At 43.9% G+C, this 21,881-nt stretch overlaps 1 protein-coding gene across 1 annotated transcript; it reads left to right on the top strand.

Moving 5' to 3' along the window:
- The first annotated feature begins 53 nt into the window (after positions 1 to 53).
- Positions 54 to 17,368, top strand: papola (poly(A) polymerase alpha). Its single transcript, XM_084439275.1, has 22 exons — positions 54 to 199; positions 1,196 to 1,366; positions 1,575 to 1,641; positions 1,771 to 1,852; positions 2,019 to 2,128; positions 2,284 to 2,337; positions 2,461 to 2,572; positions 2,807 to 2,896; positions 5,476 to 5,614; positions 5,715 to 5,787; positions 5,958 to 6,078; positions 9,878 to 9,962; positions 11,894 to 11,947; positions 12,176 to 12,295; positions 12,437 to 12,546; positions 12,652 to 12,773; positions 14,089 to 14,240; positions 14,540 to 14,696; positions 15,801 to 15,959; positions 16,255 to 16,326; positions 16,464 to 16,505; positions 16,646 to 17,368. The coding sequence occupies exons 1-22, from the start codon at positions 192 to 194 to the stop codon at positions 16,739 to 16,741; spliced, it is 2,196 nt and encodes a 731-aa protein (XP_084295401.1). The 5' UTR covers positions 54 to 191; the 3' UTR covers positions 16,742 to 17,368.
- The last annotated feature ends 4,513 nt before the right edge of the window (positions 17,369 to 21,881 follow it).

The raw sequence follows: 21,881 nt of genomic DNA, 5'->3' as shown, positions 1-21,881 counted from the left end.
GACGTTTACCGCCGTGACAACTCTTCTGCACACACCACACGCGCCATGTTTAGCTTGGAGAAACAAAAGGTGCAATTCTGCTATTCCTGAATGTTCATGACAAGAAACTGTACACGCGCGAAGAAAAAGAAAAAACGAGTATGAGAAAAGCAATCTGGAGGGGTTGACTGTACTCTCTGGAGGTCGCAACGATGCCCTTGTGAGTATTTTACTCCCATTAAGAGTTTTGATAGAAAGGTGAAGGGGACAGGGATCGGGCCTACTCTGCTCAAGCTAATACACATAAGCTAGCGAGCATTTTTTTGAAGGGGGAGAAACAAAATGGAGACTAATCCACCTGTATTTGGTTTACTTGAGTGGAATTGAATGTTTGGCTTTAGCTAAACAATATTGACTTGTAATGTAGACTACTTGCTAGCTAATGTTGACACATTTTTGTCTGACCCGCTAGCTCATGTTAGCTAGATAGCTAGCTAACAAACTTAGGCTAAACAAGAGTAAGCTTACGTTAGTTAGCTTGCTAAATATGTTACTATAGTTAGCCACTAAGTCAGCCAATTTATTAGTTTAGATTAGCAGCAGTTAACGTTTACATCAGCATGCATCTCAAATGGAACCGCTGCGCTAGTTGGCAATGGCAATGCAATCATGTTTCGCAATATCCCAAGCAGTTGTATGTGATATTAATGTTAGCTAGATTACAAAATAAAGTTTTGCTATGTTTTAAAATCACTTACTCTTTTAGACGACAAGTTAGCTATCCCATTGAGACATTCGGTGTTCTTCCCGATAGTTCGCTAACGTTAAGGCCCGCCAAGTTAACTTTAGCCATTCCTTCTTGCAGAAGCTTGCTAGCTAGCTAAATTAGTGGGATGCCCTTGTCATTCTTGTGGAAGGTTGGAATATAGGGGAGTGAAGCATCAACATTCTATCAAAGTTGAGTATTGTCTGATGTCTGCGGACACCCTTAAACCTGTGCAGGACAGGTTACTGTTATTGTACATGTTCTGGGTTCCTGGAATATTCCTATCCAAACACTGAAGACCAGTTAAAATGAAAGTGAAGTGAACAGAATTCAATGACAGTGCTGACGTTATAGGGCAAAGTGACCATTACTATTCTGAGAGAAGGGATCAGAAAGTTAAGCAGCATGATACATTTGACATGGAACATGTCCTATTTCTACTCGTTGTAGTCCGACTGGTAACCAGTCACCAGCGGTCCAGCAGACGCCCAAGCACTATGGGATCACATCTCCTATCAGCTTGACTCTGCCCAAGGAGGCTGACCTGGTCCTGACACACAAGCTGACTGAAACCCTGAAGCCCTTCAGTGTGTTTGAGGAGGAGCTGGAGCTGCAGCGCAGGTAGGCCACCTTGTCCTGCTCCACTAATAACTCCTTCCCTGTGCATGACGGAATGGGGAGGTGCATGGGTGGTGAATGGGTAGGTGCATGGGTGGTGGTTCTCACTAGTACTTTGTAGAGATTGAGAAAATGGCTGCGTTATTCTCATGTTGTCTTTCATGATGGTTAAAATGTAGCGTTTCTTTTTTGCCTGTTTTTCGCCCCTCAGAATACTTGTGTTGGGCAAGCTGAACACGCTGGTGAAGGAGTGGATCAGGGACATCAGTGAATTAAAGGTAGGAGAGTAAAGTGTTTCCTCCTTTTCCTAATTTTTTGACTCCCTCAATCAGTCAATGCCCTCGACAAAGGCAGTGTTACACAAAGTACAGAGGCGAAGTACATTGTTTTGTTCCCTCCCCCCTCAGAATCTGCCCGCATCGCTGATTGAAACTGTCGGAGGAAAGATATTCACGTTTGGCTCCTACAGGTTGGGAGTGCATACTAAAGGTATGTATGGTGATTCGCCTTGATATAAGCACTCTAAGGGGAGGAGGTCTGTCGCGTTGTGATGACGTGACGTCCTTGTCAACAAACACAGAGGATCATATGTCCACATTCCGTTTGATTGTTGACAGGAGAGTCTGATGGTGGTGTTGTTCCTGTCCTCTTCCAGGTGCTGATATTGATGCACTGTGTGTCGCCCCTCGTCACGTAGAGAGAACAGACTTCTTCAGCTCTTTCTATGAGAAGCTTAAAGAGCAGGAGGAAGTCAAAGATCTGAGGGTAAGTAACAAAACCTCCAGGCTTATGTCACCGGTGGCTGGTTATCACTTTAAAGAATGGTACTTTGAATGATAAAGGGTTAGTTCATTGAAAAGTTTATACGTAGCAATTGCTTGCGTGTCACCGAAAATGTCCTATCTCTCTTTCTCCCCAAGGCTGTGGAGGAGGCCTTCGTTCCTGTCATCAAACTATCCTTTGATGGCATTGAGGTATTGCATTTGTGGCGTCCGCTCAACTAACATTAGCTGCAGATCTAGGTATCTTCTCTAGCCGATCAGTAGGTGTTGGATGTGTGAATCGTAAGGTTACTCATATGTTCTCTGTATTTCCAGATTGACATACTGTTTGCCCGGCTAGCCTTGCAGACCATCCCAGAGAACCTGGATCTGAGAGATGATGGGCTGCTGAAGAACCTGGACATTCGTTGTATCAGGAGTCTCAACGGTAAACAGCAGATTTATTTTGAGCTCCATAACCTTATGTATGAATGGCCTAGTGGGGCCCATACATGGCCATGGTTTTGTTTTCCTAAAATGGCCTGAACTCGACATGACCTGATTTTACACCCAGTGTAGAGCAACTGCTGCGTTGTTGATTTTGAATGTGCTTGTTGTTACAGTGTATTACAGCCATTGTGACTTTGTCAGAGATAGTGACTCGCTGTTGTTGTTTTTTTAGGTTGCCGAGTGACAGATGAGATCCTCCACCTTGTGCCCAACATCGAGAACTTCAGACTCACTCTGAGAACTATCAAGCTGTGGGCTAAACGTGAGTTTGATCCGTTCATACCTGATTCACTCTTTACTACCAGGTAAGTTCACTAAGGCGCTCTTCACATTTACTGCAACGGAGTGATAATGTTCACACGTCCTGAAGCTTAGAATCATGAGTCATTTCATGACCAGGCGTTTGTTGTGTGACTTGTCTTTCGCCCATTGTGTTGGTCAGTTTTTTAATGGCCTTTCTATCTGTCACTTTATCTGCGATGGTCTTTCTGTTTGTTTATTCATTGTATGGCTTGGGAGAGGATTACTTCACACGTAGCTTGTCCTTTCAGCCAATCAACGTGCTGGCATGTAAACAAGGTCCAACCTGACCCACCACGGCCTTCAGCGCCTAAACAGGATTAGCTGGGGGAAAAAAGAAACTGTGTGTCATTACATTTTTACGAGGACAGACAGGGACTGGGGTTGCCATGGTCACTTTGTTTTGCTTGCATTGGCAGCCTTGCAACCTCCATCCAATCAGTTTAGTCTCAGGGGGAAACCAAAAGCCATCGAGCTGCTTGTATTAATGCATGCATTGGAGAAGTTGCTGTAGTATTTGTGTTGGTGCATGTGTTGGAGGAGTTGCTGTAGTATTTGTGATGGTGCATGTGTTGGAGGAGTTGCTGTAGTATTAAGGTGCGACCATCTTACTCGCATTTGCGACTAAAAATAGTTTTGTGTGATCAGAAAAAATCATTTAGGAGCACACTGTGTGAGTACTGTTTTCAACTATTTCACTCGCATTTTTTGCCTAAAATAAATCCATGCAAATTGGATCAAACTAGAGTCAAAGTTTCGCGCACCCGTATACAAAACTACAAGTTCTACAAGTTCCACAACTTTTTTATTTTATTTTTTATTACAAGTCCCACGACTGCAAACTGCAACGCGCAGAACTCTCGTGATGATGCGCGATGACCGCTCAGCTGCCCTCACTCAAAAACGACTGTGCAGACGCCGAATGCCCCTGGCAGTAACGTTAACAAAATGAAGAAAATGAAGCCCATTCAATCATATTTTGCCAGGTAAAGTGGAACCAAGGACAGAGAGGACTTCGGTGAGGTCCGGGGGGAGTTGAATCAACTGTCACTCAAAAATCGTTGTTTACACAAAGTTCTATTGATTTGATTAGATTCAACATTGCACCGTAGCCTACCAGTAACTTACTGGATCCACATCAAAACGCAACAAAATGCCATTGACATCGTAAAAAGCGTTTTTTTTTTTCTGAAATGCGTGTCTTAACGATCCAATGACATTTTCCTTTGCATCTACATTGAACTAAGCTTTTCCACGGATTTTACAATTTTTGAATGATTATTTGCGATGATATTGGGCTTTCTTCACATCTTTTTCATCAATGCCTAAGTTCGCAAAGCATTGTGTGAATTTTCATCTACCCCTCGGTTTCAAGTCGGCATCTGAAAACCCTCGTTTTGGAGGGCTGTTTGAACGTCCACTAGCCCTCGATATGCTCCCTAGCCCTAGAAGCGAATGGGACACACTACCCTACGAGTGAACGCGCAAAATGTAGGGGTAGGGCCAAGGGCTAGGGCTAAGGGTGGTATTGGGATTGGGCCATAGTCTTCATTAGGACCAATGCACATGATGAAGTGTGTGGGAATAGTATAGTCTTCATTAGTACCAATGCATATGATGAAGTGTGTGGGGATAGTATAGTCTTCATTAGGACCAATGCACCTGATGAAGTGTGTGGGAATAGTATAGTAGGAGATGATGAGAGCTCCTATGGTGAGCAGGTTATTATTGTTTATTGTTGTTGGCAGTTGGCCTAATGTGTGTGTTGCTAATGCAAATTTGTTATTTCAAATTTTTGCATGGGCTCCTAAATTTCTTTCTGTGCTCCTAAATATTTTCATTTAGGAGCACATGTGCTCCTAGTGAAAAATGTTAGCTTAGAGCCCTGTTTGTGCATGTGTTGGAGGAGTTGCTTTAGTATTTATTGTGTTTGTGCATGTGTTGGAGGAGTTGCTGTAGTATTTCTTGTGTTGGTGCATGCGTTGGAGGAGTTGCTGTAGTATTTCTTGTGTTGGTGCATGCGTTGGAGGAGTTGCTGTAGTATTTCTTGTGTTGGTGCATGTGTTGGAGGAGTTGCTGTAGTATTTCTTGTGTTGGTGCATCCGTTGGAGGAGTTGCTGTAGTATTTCTTGTGTTGGTGCATGCGTTGGAGGAGTATTTCTTGTGTTGGTGCATGCGTTGGAGGAGTCGCTGTAGTATTTCTTGTGTTGGTGCATGCGTTGGAGGAGTCGCTGTAGTATTTCTTGTGTTGGTGCATGCTTTGGAGGAGTTGCTGTAGTATTTCTTGTGTTGGTGCATGCTTTGGAGGAGTTGCTGTAGTATTTACATCATATGTAACAAGGAAAGATGGCCACAGTAACTCAAGCATTTGGATGCACTTGATCCTGGCTAATATTAACTGATTTGATTAAATCCATTGAATCTATGTAATTTAATCCAACTAAAATATAATCACGTTAATTTGTCCATTTAGCTCAGCGACAGCAGGATACAGTATAAACATTTGAGATTTGACATTTAGTTGTTTTTGTGTCTTCTCAGGACATGACATCTACTCCAATATCCTGGGCTTCCTGGGGGGCGTGTCCTGGGCTATGCTGGTGGCCAGGACCTGCCAGCTCTACCCCAATGCTGTGGCTTCCACCTTGGTGCACAAGTTCTTCCTGGTCTTCTCCAAGTGGTGGGTGTCTGTCCGTTGCTTGATTAGGAACATGATCTTTGTATGTATAAAACTGAACACTGTTGTGTGTTTTTTATGATTTGTGTGTGTTTGTGTTCAGGGAATGGCCTAACCCTGTCCTGCTGAAGCAACCAGAGGACTGCAACCTTAACCTGCCAGTGTGGGATCCCAGGGTAAGGCCTTTAACTTTACATTATCCGTGCTACAATTAGACACAATCATATTATTACCACATAAGATGTTTACCACGTGAGATGTTATATTCTTTGAATATTGGGTTCCTTGCGAATTTTCAACTTGACTTATCCTGATTTATTGATTTTTCTTGTGTGTGTGTTTGCAGGTCACCCCTAGTGACAGGTACCACCTGATGCCCATCATCACACCAGCCTACCCCCAGCAGAACTCCACCTACAACGTGTCTGCCTCCACTCGGGCTGTCATGGTGGACGAGTTCAAACAGGGTCGGTTGATGTTCTTTTAACCTTAAAGAGGTCTGGCTCACCAGTTCTCCACTCTCCTGCTCATGATAACTGGATTATAGGAACTGAGTGCAGCACGACTTGGCAGTTTTTCACTTCTTGGAAAAGTCTGTCAGTTTTATTGGCATTCACTGTCCTGACAATCAGCAGGACAGTGGCCCTTGATGCCTGTGTCTTTGGAACCGATTAATAATTGCACTAAAGACATTTTAAATGCATGAAGTTCTGTAGTTCACAGTATGCATTGCCGCATATCAGCTTCATAGAGTGGCCTGGTTGTGGAGATATTCTGGTTACAGACACACCATCCACTTCCAGCTGCCCAGAACGATTTGAGTGGGCGGGAGTACTTGCCTTGACAAACAAATTCCTTCTGCCAATCAGTGTAACAAAACATAGATCAAACTTTTGCCATATCCAGTCGGAAAAAGGGCAAAAACGTCTTTTCCGTTTAGAAACTGATAGTGCATACTCTTGTATTGCAAGAGTCTATTTCTGTAACAACTGCACTTATGGCTGTGTTTATTCTTCTAACGTTAACGTTAGCTTCATTCTGCTAATGGACTCCTGTTGTATTTCTCATCATCTACGGGAACCAATCAGGGACTGGGGGAGGGACAGCAGTTAAAATGCAGTCTCCTAATTGGTGCCCCATTTTCTGGGAAAACTCAAATCATTGTGGGTGTCTGGAAGTCCAGACTGTATTGTGAAAACCTTCTTTTTTTTCCCCGCGTGGTGTGTGGCTTCCAGGCTACTATCCATTTCTCTAATATAGAACAGTAACTAATTTTCACAAGTAAATTCACTCTACCACATTCGTTTGTTCTGACATTAGGACTCCAGTATGCATTGCCATCTGGTTAGCTTAGCATAACCGCAATTCACAATATGTATTCTTACAATCACATTCCGTGGGTGTTTTCATATGACCGGTATACATGTATATGATGAATATCCAGAGACTTGACTTTAAAGGGGAACGCCGCTGTCATAGCAAGTTTAGCTCAAATGTCGCTTTGTCCTCAATGAAACCGATCCATATACACCAACATTTAACCGATCCGTGCAGTAGTAAGCTAGCTCCTTTTTCCTCTGTGCGCGCACCCCCTTTATAATGGAGGTCTATGGGCCTCTGCTAAAAACTATGATAAACATGCATTTTCAAGGCAGGAAGCGCAGGGTGTGATCTTACCGGTGTCATTATGCTGTCGTGAAATATATCGCATTCTCAAACCGAATATTGAAACAAAAGCTCAATTTGAGCCAGAACTATTTCACTGAACGCACTACACCATACCTTTCGCACTGTAAACTTCCGCCGCAGTAAAGCAGGACGATTGTTTACATCCTCCTAGCCATGCCAAATGGCCGAGCTACACCAAGATACGCACGCGCAGTCCGTGAAAATAATCCCGCGCGGGAATTGTCTGAGCTACACCAGTGTATGTGTAGAGTGCGCGTAGTGTTGCGTGCATAGCCTACTGTCCATGCTACTGTCGGCTGCTGACATCAGCTCATCGATTTTCACTTCATTTTTCAATTCATCGATATGGATGGGTATATTGAATATTGTATTGTATATTGTAGGCAACATTATAGTGTAGCCTACACTCTTGATCATGTAACTTAAACTAGTTGTAATAATGTAATAATTGTACAAGTCACATATAGGCATATGTTGTTGACATGTTCTACACTTCCTTAAAATACTGAAATGTTATTTGAATTCATAATAATAATAATGAATCATTAATATAGCTATTATTCTTCAGTAGGCTATGCCTGGGGAGCTATGAATATTGTATTCACCCTAACCTACACAACGTTTTGACTACAAAGTGATTGTTATTGCGGTGTCTTGATTAAACTTGGATTTACTGTGACATTTTTTAGACCAGTGTGGTTCTTATTAGGTTCCATTTGTACTCTGAGTTAATTATAGACCTGTAAAGGTCTATTTGGAACCCCCTCAAGGACCCTGGACACTTTGTGAAGGGATAGACCTATGAGAGACACCAACTTTCATTTCTGGACACAATATACGCGCGTACAACATACGCGCAGGGAAAAAATAGAACCAATTCCTATTTTAGAGCACGCGTACGCGGGGTCCGCGCTGTCCGCTGTCCATGTTCTCAGTGTAGCCAGTATCGTTGACATTAATTTAATCTTTCCAAACGCGAAGTACGCGTGCATGAGTTCCATGCACGAGACGGGCGTGAAAAGGCTTGGTGTAGCTCGGCCGTAACACATCAACACATGGGGATAGCGATTCATTTCACAAGACAACATTCTACTGAGACCGGTATGGGGCTTCCTGGCGCTTCCTGCCTTGAAAATGCATGTTTATCATAGTTTTTAGCAGAGGCCCATAGACCTCCATTATAAAGGGGGTGCGCGCACAGAGGAAAAAGGAGCTAGCTTACTACTGCAGGGATCGGTTAAATGTTGGTGTATATGGATCGGTTTCATTGAGGACAAAGCGACATTTGAGCTAAACTTGCTATGACAGCGGCGTTCCCCTTTAAATGTATGAACACACTCATTTAACATTTATTGAAGACGCTCATACATCGCTGGTTGCACTCAGTTAAACTGAACCCATTACCCATTGTGTTACTCCACCTGACTTGGGTGCGTTACATATATATGCCAGAGCAGCGCGTTGTGAAATAGCGGGCAGAACTCCAGAGCAGTATTATCTATTATGTAGGGCTGAACGATAAATACATTTCGTGTAACGAAATCGTGATTTTGAATTGAAACAATGCAATTAGCAAATTGCAAAGGCTGCGATTGAAGTGGGAAACTTGTCATCTTCGACCTACGAGCATTCGATTTACAAAGCCGGTGATCGGTGCTAAGGCCTCATTCAGACAGAGCGCGTGTGCAGGTGCAGAACACAGCGCACTGCCTTTTTAGTTGAAGCAGCTTGCGAACGTGGTGATGTCCAAAACTACAACACGGTCTATTCAAGTTGGCTAGCTTGACATACAAGTACAAACTTGGATGCTAGCAACAAGCCAAATGTTATAGTGAATAATGGGTCAAATCAATTTAGAACATGAAATAGTGAATCTAACCACAGCAGATGAAGGTGTGAATATAGAACCTGTTCAGTGTAGATGATCTGGGGTTGAATAATGTCCAACATCCTTTGCAGGTGCACACTTTTCTCCTCGGAACGACAGATTACTTCTTGGCAATGCACATGTTTTCTTTCATACAGCCCAAATATCTCCAAAGCTGCCGCTGCTAATCACTTGTTGATTGCTGTAGTTTGTACATTTTTAAAGTTTAAAATTAGAACACGCTAATAGTTGCTCTTCAGCAGTGTAAATCACAAAACTCATGTCCAGTAGGTTTCTGTCAAGGAATTTCAAAATATAGGCTACGTTTATTTATTAAAGTACTTTTTTATCTGCAACTAGCAGCTCCATCACATTTTAAATCCTTTACACAGTGATTATTGAACTGAAGCTTGACTTTACTTTTTTTTTTGCAATATGTGTCAGAGAAATCATAATTGGATATTTTCTACAAATCGGCCAAAATGTAAATTCAGCATCAGGCCACACACACGTCCTGAGCAAAACACCTGCTGCGTATCGAGCTCATACGGTGGGCGCTTGTGGAGATATTTGGGTTATAAGGGTACAGACACGCACACACTGAGTCTCTGATTATAGTAAAGGTACAGTACATAAGTCTATCTGTACTGTCACACAAGTTCTACTTTTTGTTCATAATGGTTAAACAAGTTTTCCCTTCCCTCCAACAGGTCTTGCCATCACAGATGAAATATTGCAGAATAAAGCAGAGTGGTCCAAACTATTTGAAGCACCAAACTTCTTTCAGAGATACAAGTATGTATTAAGCTGCTTGTCCTGTCGGACACACATGGTGAGACTCAACTATTTCAATAAAGATTTCCACTCTCAGAATACACACACACCACACACCTTTTTTAGTATTTGTAAAGTTCTCTTCCTCCACGTTTTATGTGATCCACTTATTTACTTAGTCTTTCTGATAAGACTGAAACGCTTTATTCTTGCCTAAGCATCCATTTTGATTTACAAAGGATCATTAAAGCTATACAATGTGAACTTTCTGAAGTGCTTGAAGCCCTTTATCAGAACAAATACATATAGACTGAGTGCCTCGAATGTAAGGACAATTAGAGGTTTGATGTTTTGTATTTTTAATACTAAAGGTAGGTACTTCAGTTGTATGGTTTTCTATTAAATATTTAATTCTCCTGGTTTCCACTGTGCCTTATTATATTGTATTCAATACCAAATAAAATGCTTTAGTTCACAATTTGCACAATGTATTTCTTGCTAGTCCTTTCTAGACTTGTTTATTTTTCATTATGTATTCCACAGCTCGTTAATCAATATTTGCTAACTGTAGTTGGAGGCAACATCAATTAGGCGCATAGAATAATATGTGAAGTTATTACATTTAATTTGATTCTCTTCATATAGGTAACACAAAGGAAAGGAATTTACAACCTAGTTATCTTTCTTAAATTGATTGTGAATTCCTTTCTCATTGTTCTGCCCAATTTAATGAATGTTACCCAGTAGCTAACCAGAATGCAGCTCGATTTAGTAGATCGGTGGTAGTGATTGGTGTAGAAATCGTCCAATCATAGTGTCATGGCTAAGTTGCCAGTGAAATATTCAGATGTGAGGATGGCGAGTGAAACTTTAGTTGATCGACTCTCTGTGGATCTGAGGTGGAGTTTTAGAAGATGCTGCCTTAAGCAAACCCTGGCTGGCCTCTTCACAATCACTTCAGTGAAGTAGTCTCCTCCCCCCTGGATGGCAGGCAGAGAAGGACAAACTTTACCTGGAACTGGATAGTCACTTCCAGCATACGCCTGGGATCTGGATACACCCACCATGTGTGTTTCATAAACCCCATTGAACATATATATACAGTATATTTCCCCTATGATTCTCTGGTTGTTGCTACTTGGGTGTCTCAGTATTCAAAGTTTATGATCCAGACTAACATTTTAGAACGTGCCACCCCACCATTTTTTTTTGCTTTGGTTACCTGTAATGTCTTGTTTTAATAAACCAATCATATTTTCCGGGCTCAGACCTTTTATTTTCATCATGGCCTGAAAATCTAATCAATCCTTCTCTTTCATTCTGTGTTAACTCATGGGAAGCAATTTGATCTCAAACTACTGTTTGACATAGCTACTTAATAAGTAGGAATTTGTGTTGCATGTTTTAGTCAGGAGAACCTTAACTTGTAAAGGTAGATCCTTATTTGAATGTTGAGTATTAAATATCCATATTGTTTATGTACATAGTCTAATTATGGTTATCTGGAAAAGCAGGGTTTGCTTTGTGATTTTAGCTGTTGAGTTATAGCTTATTTGGATTCTCATTGAAGTTGTCTTTAGCAGAAGTGAGTCGATGGTTGATGTTAAAATCGGAACTATGTGCAATATCAGTAGTTTTGGCTTCAGACCTCCGTGTCACCAGCTAAAGTAAAATTTGCAGTAGTTTTGTTGAATTGGATTTTCAACGTGGATCATTGCTTATTGATTATTTGTCTATCGAGGCGTGTGTTGCAAGCTGCTTTTAAGCTACTGGATATCCTGATGTGTGTGTGTGACTCCTCACTTGTTCTAAGTTTGACTGGGGACCAGGTCAGGTTGGCCCTCCCCACCCCCGTCTAAGGGCCCCCCAGGCCTCTCTGGGGTGTTGGGATTTCTGGTCTAGCCTCTTGTCTTTAGGGTGTAATGGCATTGTTCTGTCTTTTATGTCCCAAGGCATTATATAGTGTTGCTAGCAAGCGCACCCACAGAGAAGCAGCATCTTGAGTGGTAAGTACCAAGAACAGAGATCATGGCTGTAGGATCTTAATGTCTTTTGGATGAATGTAGATGTTGGCCTATGTTTTAACGTCTGTGCAAGTGAGACTGCGTTGTATTATCAGTGTTTAGCGACGGGCGTCCCTAAGGCCAGCAGATGGGAGTATTTTGACTTTGTCAGCTGCTGGGCCGTGTGTGATCCTCAGTGTAAGAGAGATGTTTTTGTGTTTGTCCTGTCAGGGTTGGCCTGGTGGAGTCGAAAATCCGAATCTTGGTGGGAAACCTGGAGAAGAACGAGTTCATCACTCTGGCCCATGTCAACCCGCAGTCGTTCCCTGGCCCCAAGGAGGGAGCTGACAAGTGAGGAGCCCCTCGCCCTGACCAACTGCTTACTTGCAGTCTAGTAATTTAGTGTTCGTAAACGTACAATGCCCAGCCAGAAGCCTCCTAGCTCAGTGTGTAGAGAAATAAATTGGGACATTTCTCTCCTTTTTGTTCCAGAGAGGAGTTCAGCACTATGTGGGTCATCGGGATTGTATTTAAGAAAATGGAGGGGTCAGAAAACCTTAATGTGGACCTGACCTTTGACATCCAGTCCTTCACTGACACGGGTGAGTCAACCCTACATTTCTGCATTCATTTAACACAATATATACTTCCCATGTGCTTTACATAGATCTAATGTGATTGTTCCTGTTTTCTGTTGTGTGCCACAGTGTACAGACAGGCGATCAGCAGCAAGATGTTTGAGCAGGACATGAAGATCTCAGCCATGCATGTGAAGAGGAGACAGCTTCACCAGCTGCTACCCAACCTGGCCATCCAGAAACGCAGGAAGGTCTGTTCCCCTCACGTCCTCAACCTCAAACATTTGACCTGTTAAAAGACACCTCCGTGATTGTATCTTTTTTTTCCCCCATATGATTTGTTATACTGTAGCGATGTAGTTAGTCGATTATACTGTTTAATGATTTAAATTGTCATTAATGTGTGGCTGATGGTGATATGTTCTAATTTTCTGAGCTGTTAGCCAGCAGCCCTCTCTTCTGTGTAGTTTCACACACTTTGGCCTAGTCCCAATGTCCACCCTTACGGACTCACAGACTTTGAGGTGCATTCCTGTTAAGTGCGCGAGGGCTTAGGGCTCTAGTCCCATTCTCAAATCGTCAAGTGCATGAGGGCTCTCTGGCAGACATCTTGAGCCCTTAATGCCCCTTTACTGTAAGTCTGCACTTCTGCACACTTTGCCTGAGGGAATTACCCACAGTTCATATTGTGACGTGAAACATGGGGTTACCTGAAGAATGCCCAATAAACAAGCACGGACGGATCAACCAACCCCAACGTTCACTTTACAAAACAAAATATGTTTCCATGTTTTCAGCTGGGCTTGCCTACCTGCACAAGTAGACTTATAATTATTTTTACGTACAGGTTATCAACCATATGGGTTTGTATAATTTGATTTGTTTGAAAATATGTAGGCTACGGTTATAAATTACATATATTTCTGTTGCCATAAATCATATGATTCCCCAGTTAAAAGCTGCATGGCATTAATCATCCATCTCAGTGCAGTGTTCTTTGAATTGAGATTTCCAGCATGAATATGAAAAGAGTTGTGAGGTGTAGAAATGCATGTTGTCATTCTTGAGTAAATACTTTTGGATTCATCACAAACAAGAATGACAGGCAGTAATGTGTTTAGCTTGACCCCAAAATGAAATGATTTGAACAAGTTGAACAGAAATGTTTTGAGGGTAACCCAGAGGGTGGTGATAATGTAAACAGGATTTGACTCAGCCCAAAATTAATTTACATGTAGGCCTCAGAGAAAAACATAACGTAAAATCTAAACGTAAAATCCCGTCCCAAACCCACAATAGTAGGCTAAGAAATATGTTTTGGCGTCAACGTACAGTAATGTGATGTTGCAGTGTGTTGTCCCATTCCTTTTTATACCATTTCGGGCCCTTGCAGCCTCTCGCACTCAACCACTTACCAGATGACGTCAATAAGTCTGTAAGGATTCAGGGCTTGAGGGTTTAGAGGGGACATTGGGACTGGGACATTGTTGCACTCAGGCGACTACACACTTCCTGCAGGCGTCACACCCGCTAACCTCTTCTATTCCCGCCCCCTTTGTCCTGCAGCATTCATCAGAGGGGCTCCGTCAAATGAATGACAGCAGTCTGGACCTATCCCTGGACAGTGACAACAGCATGTCTGTGCCCTCCCTCACGGTGGTGCTCTCTGATACCCCAACCAAGGGAGTCCCGCTGGGCCCGCCCCCCGCCCCTATTGGGTGAGTCTGCTGCCAGTCTGCTCAGCCATTGGTAGAGCCTGGACAGCTGAAATTGTACATAGGGCTAGTCCCATGCCAACTCCTCTCATAAGGAAAGCTCATTTGCCGTATTTACGAGAGACAATGAATTGTGCGTTGTGTAGCTTTAACGTCTTTGAACCGTAGTTCACTGCTAACAAAAAGGCTTTTAATAAAGCTTGCATGTGGTAACGGAAAACTTTAGTTGGGTCGTATATGGCTGCTCTGTTTTATTGGTTAATTATCCTCTTCTATTGACTGATCATCTCTGTTCCCCTCAGTGCTGCCGCAGCAGCCAACCACCCACAGGAGTCCCCCGGAGAGGCTGAGGGGGCCAGGTCCACCCTGACCCTCTCCAGCCCTGCTCCCCCGGCCACCAAGAGACCAGGCTCTCCCCTGCCGGAGGACACCGCCACCAAGAAGCTCAGAGTAGAGGAGGTGAGAGCGCCATAACAGTCTCAGTTCATCCCGTTCCTCAGATGTGATGTGCCTGCGTGGCCGTCTGGAGTAGTAAAACTCAATAGATCATTGCAGGGAAAAATCGTTCTCAGAAAGAAAGAAGTAAGTTTACCAAGCAAGACACAAAGTCCATCAAAAGTTTCCTAGAAAAGTGAAGAGAACTTAATTTTAGTATTTTGTATTAGGTCCAGCCTAATATTGTTCACATTTATTTTATATTGTTTAGTCAGGAACTTAGTAACTGATAATCAACTCCGCAGAGGAGCAGGTCCAAGAATCCAAATGTACATGTACTTGTTGCATAAGGCAAATAAAATCTCTTGACCAATTACAGAACACTGTATATATTATTTTACTGTAATTTGGATATCCCCCTAAACATGCATTTATCCAATGGAATAGTAAGTAAATCTCTCTCAGAAAATCCTTGTTTGAAGATCCGGAGACACAAGGCCATCTGGTAGATAAGAATCAAAACCCCAGTGGAGTTGGTGTTCACCTCTAGACTTTATCTCATCCTGCCCAGGATCTTCTCGCTGCATCATGCTGAGAGAGAGGTGTTATCAATCTCTTTGAACTGAGTTTACTGCTGAATCTAAACAGCCAGACCCCGAGTCTCCAGAGGCCATCTGGTCATTGTTGAGGGGTCGCAAACTTTGATCAAAGACCTGGATTACTTACCTCTTTAGACGTCCTGGCATTCCCTTTGCTTAGTCAAATGGCACTAAAGGGTATAACAGTGTGAGAATGTTGTACAAATGATATCAATTTAAAGGGCAAAATGACAATTCTTTCACAATCACTGTTAATACTGATCCAGTTGGATCTTGGTTGACTGTGTTCTCTTGCACTGTACCTTTATTGTATTTTACTGTGTGTTGCTATGTTAGACAGGCTTTTACTTGACCCTCTTTTATTTGTGTTTTTACTTTTTATATTTTGGCGTGTTGTTTTACTATTCTCTTGCACTGTCACTTTTACTGTATTTTACTGTGTGTTGCTATGTGTGAAGCACTTTGTGATCCCTATCTGTGAAAGGTGCTATACAAATAAACTTATTATTATTATTATATTTCTCTGCAGGTTCCAGTCACTGAGACAAAGACTACAGGAGACGCTGAGGGCTCCACCAGCCTAACCACCTCCACTGCTCCCCCTCCAGGCCAGACCCCCCCTCCCATGAAGAGACCAGCCTCCCCCCACCTGGAAGAGACCACAACAAAGAAACTCTGTGTGGCCGACGTAAGACTGGATTCATAGTTCACACAGTTCAAGACTGGATTTATACCAGCTTCAGTTCAAGCGTAGCTAAAACGTACCTGGACTATAATAGCACGTGTTCAGATGCGAGAAACATGGAGAAAGATATTGATGTCAGTCCAGGGACATCCCAGAGCGGCAATGTTTATCTTGAACCCTAGACGTCTTGATTTTTTGAACTCAGATCCCCAGTGAGCGACCACAGTTGTCTTCTGTTTGGATGTGGGCGGAGCTTCCCTGGTAACGCCGTCCTGTCTTTTGTCCCGTTCCGTTGCAGGATCCCGTCTCTGAGCCTAAAGCAGCCGAGGGCGACGCAGCTGGAGAGGAGAGCGCTGCCGTGGAAACGGAGGTAAACCCCGCCCTCCTCCTTCACCGTGCGACTATTCCCGCAAGGTTCTAGCACTTAGGGGGGTCACACGGCATTTGATGTTTTGCAAATATCAGCCTGGAGTGATCGCTTGCCCTTACGGGTGCTTGTTTTGACAGATGAAGGAAGAAGATGAAGTAAAGATGGAGGCACAAATCAAGGTACCAATCTCCAAGTGCATGAGCGAACTCAAGCCCACCCAAACAGAAAGTAATTTATACTTAATCGCTATCGGATTATAATGTGTAAATGCGTGTATATTTGATAATCAACCTGCTTGCTGCTGCCCCCCCTCTTCCAGAGAATGGCCACGGCTGACCTCTCAGACGTGCCCCTCCTCCCCAACAACTCCATCCCTGTGGTGAAGAACTCCATCAAGCTTCGCCTTAGCAGGTAGAAACAGACCGTCACTCACAGACAAACAGACCTCTCCCCCCTCGACCTCTCTCTCCTGCCCCCCCTCCACCCCCTTCTCACCTGTACAGTGAACCTCCTGATGGGTCCCTGAGCCAGGGAATGCCGATGGTGCTGCTATCACACAGACAGACGGACATACAGACAAATGGACAGACGTCTCACTCTCTCGCAGTGAGGTTTCATTGACCTGCAGGGCATAGTTTTTAATCCACTAGAGGGCGCTGACGCCCTTCTGCTGGATTCTCCCGCGTAGCTTCCTCCATTACAGGAAGCCCCTTAGGAGCTGTGGACGGCAATCACCCACAGACCCAGGATCAGCTTATCTGCCATCTGTCCTGACTGCGTCAACCTGGGAGGGAACACTCGAAACTTGACTGTAGATCAGCTGGTAAAACTGGGGCGTCTTCATTGCTACTCGCCTACTTGGTAAATGATGACGCACAAATATGATGTCACACTCGTGAGACGCGTGCGCGGCCACGTGTTTGCGCCTGGATGCTCGTTCTGCCTCATTGTTTGTTCAGAGTAAAGACGACGACGGCGGCTTCTGTTTGATAACGTTGTGCTTTCTTCATCCGAGTGATTGATAGTGTCGCTAATAGTAATTGTGGTATATTTGGGCGGGGTGGGGGGGGGGGGGGGGGCAGCAGGAGCTGTCAGACGTTACAGTTCACTGGCGAGTTTCCTGAAAAGTGCTGTTACTCTAAGGTCATTGTTCGTCCATTGATCACTATTTGGACTCAGATGGTCTTGGTACTATGAAGGTTTTGGGAATCAGTGATTGACCCAGAATAGATAAACCACAATTGCCCAGACACTCAAGTGTCAACTGTTCTGTGGCCTTTGGGGTGTAGTTGGGAGGGGGGGGGGGGTGTTGTTCGGATTTGGGGTTCACACAAAAATCACACATGGATAACCGATCACGCATACGAGCTCAGGTTTGAGCACACAGCTGACCAAAAAGCTCTGGTCTCTGGGAGAACGGAGAGGTCTAGTCAGAGGAAGAACAGGCCTCCATCAACAGGGAGATGGCAGATATCCCGCCTTTAACTAATGCTCTGATTATTTCTAAGGGTTGCATAGAGCCGGGCAGGCGAACGCCAATATGTAGTTGAGATCATTACCGTGACTGGTTTATTTCATTCACATTATCGTGCGTTGTACAGTAACTGTCAGTGTCTGTCTTGTACAATTACAGAAAAAGAATAGAAATTACACTTTTTTTGTGTGGAATTGAGCTTTAGCCTTGATGGATTTTTTTGAATGTGGCATAGAGATGATATGAAAAGAGACATCTAATATCACATACTGTAGGTCTGGTACACAAGACCAATTCTCTCATTGGCGATGTATTTTGTTTTTGCTTTTGGTCACATTAACATTATTGGAATCAAAAAGAATAGGGAGTGGGTTGAAACGTTAGGGGTAGGTTAGCATTGCAAGGTTATTTTTGTTCACTGCTTTTTGATAGAGTTTCTTGCACACCTGAAAACAGTCTTGGTGACAGGTGCGTAGGCAGAGTACGTACAGTATAATAAAAGAGAAATTTAATTTGAAATTTAAAAAGGTGTACTGGATTTTCACTTTCAATATTTTACGTTGATGTATTAACAACTTGCTTTATCTCGTATGTGCTAATCGTGTGGAATATGTTAACGATGAAGCGGAAGACCACTGTCATCCTTTGATGTGTAAATCTACATGTATAGATCACCTCTTCAACAATGACAACATGTTTTCTTGTTCTTACAAGGCTACTTTTCATTTCAACCTTTTCTTATAGGCTTATTTGTAAGGATGAGGTAATGTACTTTTTCACAAATAAAGTTCTACGTTGTTGCAAAGAGAAGTGTGTTGTGTGTCTTGGTGTTGGTCAATTGTTGGTTTTCTCTTCCAAGTTTCAAGGGAAGAGTTCAAAGAATTTGGTCCCCTTCAGAAGTAAAGCATGCTCAGTACACACGTAACTGGATTGCTATGAATTGTTGTTTGAAATAAATCCTTGTGTTCCTTGACTCAAATCAGCCAGGAGGAATGGTTGTCAGCAGAGATACATAGAGACTGTTATTTGGCCTAGTTACAGGTTGTTTTGGTTGTTTTGCTATCCGCATCCCAATCCGGTCAAAATTTCCCAAGACGAAGCTTGTAAGATCGTGTATGTTGTTGCTAAGGAACAGTCTTCCGTGTGCCCCAGTAGGTGGTCGTCTTATGAATATCATTACAGATCCTCACTCACAGAAGACAAGACACCTTTTTCCCTACCAGACCATGTTTATCACGTTTTTTTCTTAAATATGGAAAGAGCGTGTTTACATTCATTTCTATGCTAACTTAGTCTTCCTATATGTCACAGTGGTGTGTAACAACTGTGCGGTCCGTAATCCCCTGTGATAGAGGAAGCGTAGTGCAGGACACGATAAGCAATATAGAAGTTGTGAATTGAGCTTCCCCACTTTGTTGGCTTTTCTGTGGCAGGGCATCATGTGCACAGACAGTGCTGTACATGTGTTCAAAGCTGGCTTATTTAAACAAATTCTACTCTGAACCATCCTGTCCTTTCCAGTAGAATCAATGGCTTCCCACCATCAACCCTCGTTAATCATACTCTACATTAGGCTGCCATCCAGAGGTGGAACTGTGGGGGACCTAGACTGGGGCCATGGGGCTCCCCCAGTGCTATTGCCCCTCTTACTCCGGCAGAGTGTACTCGGTGTGGGGCAGAGGCCCAGGGCATGGACCCCTGTCCTCCTGCTGAGCCTCCATCTGTTACGGAAGCAGTTAATATCCTAGATTGATGGCAAGACGGTGTGTTTGTGACACACGTCCGTGTGAGTGACAGAGGGTCCTGTATACCCCCCACGTGCCCCCGCTGGCATGGCCTACACAGTCATAGTGGGCAGAATGCCAAAACTGATGGGAGCAATGGTCCCCCAGTGCATGCTGGGAGTTGTAGTTAAAGACATTTCTGTTAAATGTTTCATGTGACAACCAGGCCACGCATAATGGCACCCACACATACAGTAGTAACCCTTAAAAGAAAAACTCCACCTTAAGTGGCATCATGAGAAGGTAAGTGAGGTTCATACTGAAACCAAGCTGCTATCAACGCTGACAGCTGCCTTTGTCTCCCTCTCCTGATGTGAAGCCTTCTAAACTGTCTGGTCTCGCCACTGAAGTCCCCCAGTTAACCCGATGCTATCCTATCCTCAACCAGGCCGCCTGTCAACACCTCAACCCCTCTGGGTCTGTCTTAAAAATAAATCAATTTTTTCCCTGTCTCCAAAACAGGCGATAAAAGCAGCAGCTTTCCCATCTGAGAGCTCAGACTATTCTAGCATACCTTCAAAGAGGAAATGCTACGCTATGAGCCAGCGGGCCAGGATGTGAACGCCCTGTCCTCGCAGAGGTCACGGTGCTGAGAGGACAAACCGAGAGGCATGCCGTGTTGTGATGTGTCGGGTGGAGTCTGACCAGAGCTGCTCAGGAGACACACTAGGTGTCAATGTTTTCAATGTTTACCTCCGGGAGTCACTGGGGCAAGAGGCAATGTTTTCGGTGGCGTGTGTTCGTCCATCCGTTTTTTATTTATTAATTAGCAGGATTACGCAAAAACTACCAGACCGATTTTCATGAAACTCGGTGGAGGGATGCAGCATAGGCCATCTTAGAACCCATTAAATCTTAGAGCGGATCCGAATCACAGGGCGGGTCCACGAGCCGCCCAAACACGGCCGGCCATTCACCTCCATTCATTTTTTTAGACTAGGATTACTCGAAAACTACCAGACCGATTATCATGAAACTCGGTGTAGGGGTATAGCATGGGCCAACTTAGAACCCATTCATTTGAGGAGTGGATCCAAATCATGAGGCAGGTCCACGAGCTGCCCGAACATGGCCGGCCTTTCACCTCAACCCTTAATTTTTTGGTCTCGGGAGCAAAAAATTCCCACATTCATTGTCAATGGGGGGAATTGAAACGGCCATATCTCGACATAGGAAGGTCACAGAGACATGGGGTTTGGACTGACATAAAGCTCTCAACCAAACTATTGAAGCAACCCCAAACATGTCCTGCTCGCATGCACGTGAGCGTACAGAGCCTGAAAATGCATTCATGGGTGGAGGTCTGTGCTCTCTGAGACGCATTTCAAGTTTGTCAGCAGACTTAATTTTTTTTACTTCTCATATTTTTAGAGTTATCATTTTTTATACAGAAACCAGTATCAATGCTTGGCATAAGGAGTTCACCACAGAGATATGTCTCAATTATCTACAGCGACTTCCCCTCCTTATACCCTTTACTTCATCTGCACAGACATGTAAAGACGTATTCCTTATGAGAATTTACTCACATCGATCGCTGCCTCTCCCCTCATTTGTGCCAAATAAAAGGAGAGGAGATGAGGAGAGGAAGCTGCTTTCGACTATTGAAATGCTCCTCCAGATAAAAAGAGGCATAAAGGTCTTAATTGAGGCCCGTTACAGACACCATAAGTGTGGCATGGATGAGCACCTGTGCCAGCGGCCGCTGCCCAGGATGGCACCCTGCCAGGACCCTGCTTGGGCTGGCTGGCGCGGGGAGCTACCCATTGCTGAGGAATTAGAGAGTCATTAAGGAACATCAGTAGCAGGATGGTGCTGGTACTGGACCAAGCTACTGTAAAACAAGGGATTAAGCCTTTTCAGAAGCCCATCAGAATGTATTTTTATTTAGTGGGGTAATTTGTGTTTCAAAAACGGGCAGGGAATTGAAATGCACAGAATGGTACCGTTAATTTGGACAGTGAATTGCCGGAGCCTGTCCATGTGGTGGTAACCCTTTATCTCTTGTGTTGTGCCACTGTCTTACCCCCCCCGCTCCCTAGTCTTCTGCCACCCCCATCCCGCTCCCCTACCCCCTGGTCTTATGCCACCTCACGCCCGCTGGTCGCACTCTCCCTGCACGGGTGCTTGTGGCGCCTAATTAAGGCCTTCATATGCAAATGAGGGCAAGCAGTCGTCTCCACAGCTGGCACGCTGGCAGCTCCGCCTCTGGAGGTTCGTCATGAGGGCAGTGATGCTCTGAGTGCTTCTGGCGGGGTTAGGGGCTGGGGCTAGGGGCTGAGACAGGGGTAGGTACG

The sequence above is a fragment of the Borostomias antarcticus genome (assembly GCF_949987555.1).
Source record: "Borostomias antarcticus genome assembly, chromosome: 6".
Taxonomy (NCBI): Eukaryota; Metazoa; Chordata; class Actinopteri; order Stomiiformes; family Stomiidae; genus Borostomias; species Borostomias antarcticus.
The sequence above is the reverse complement of the archived record's forward strand: the minus strand, read 5'-3'. Positions and strand labels throughout refer to the sequence as shown.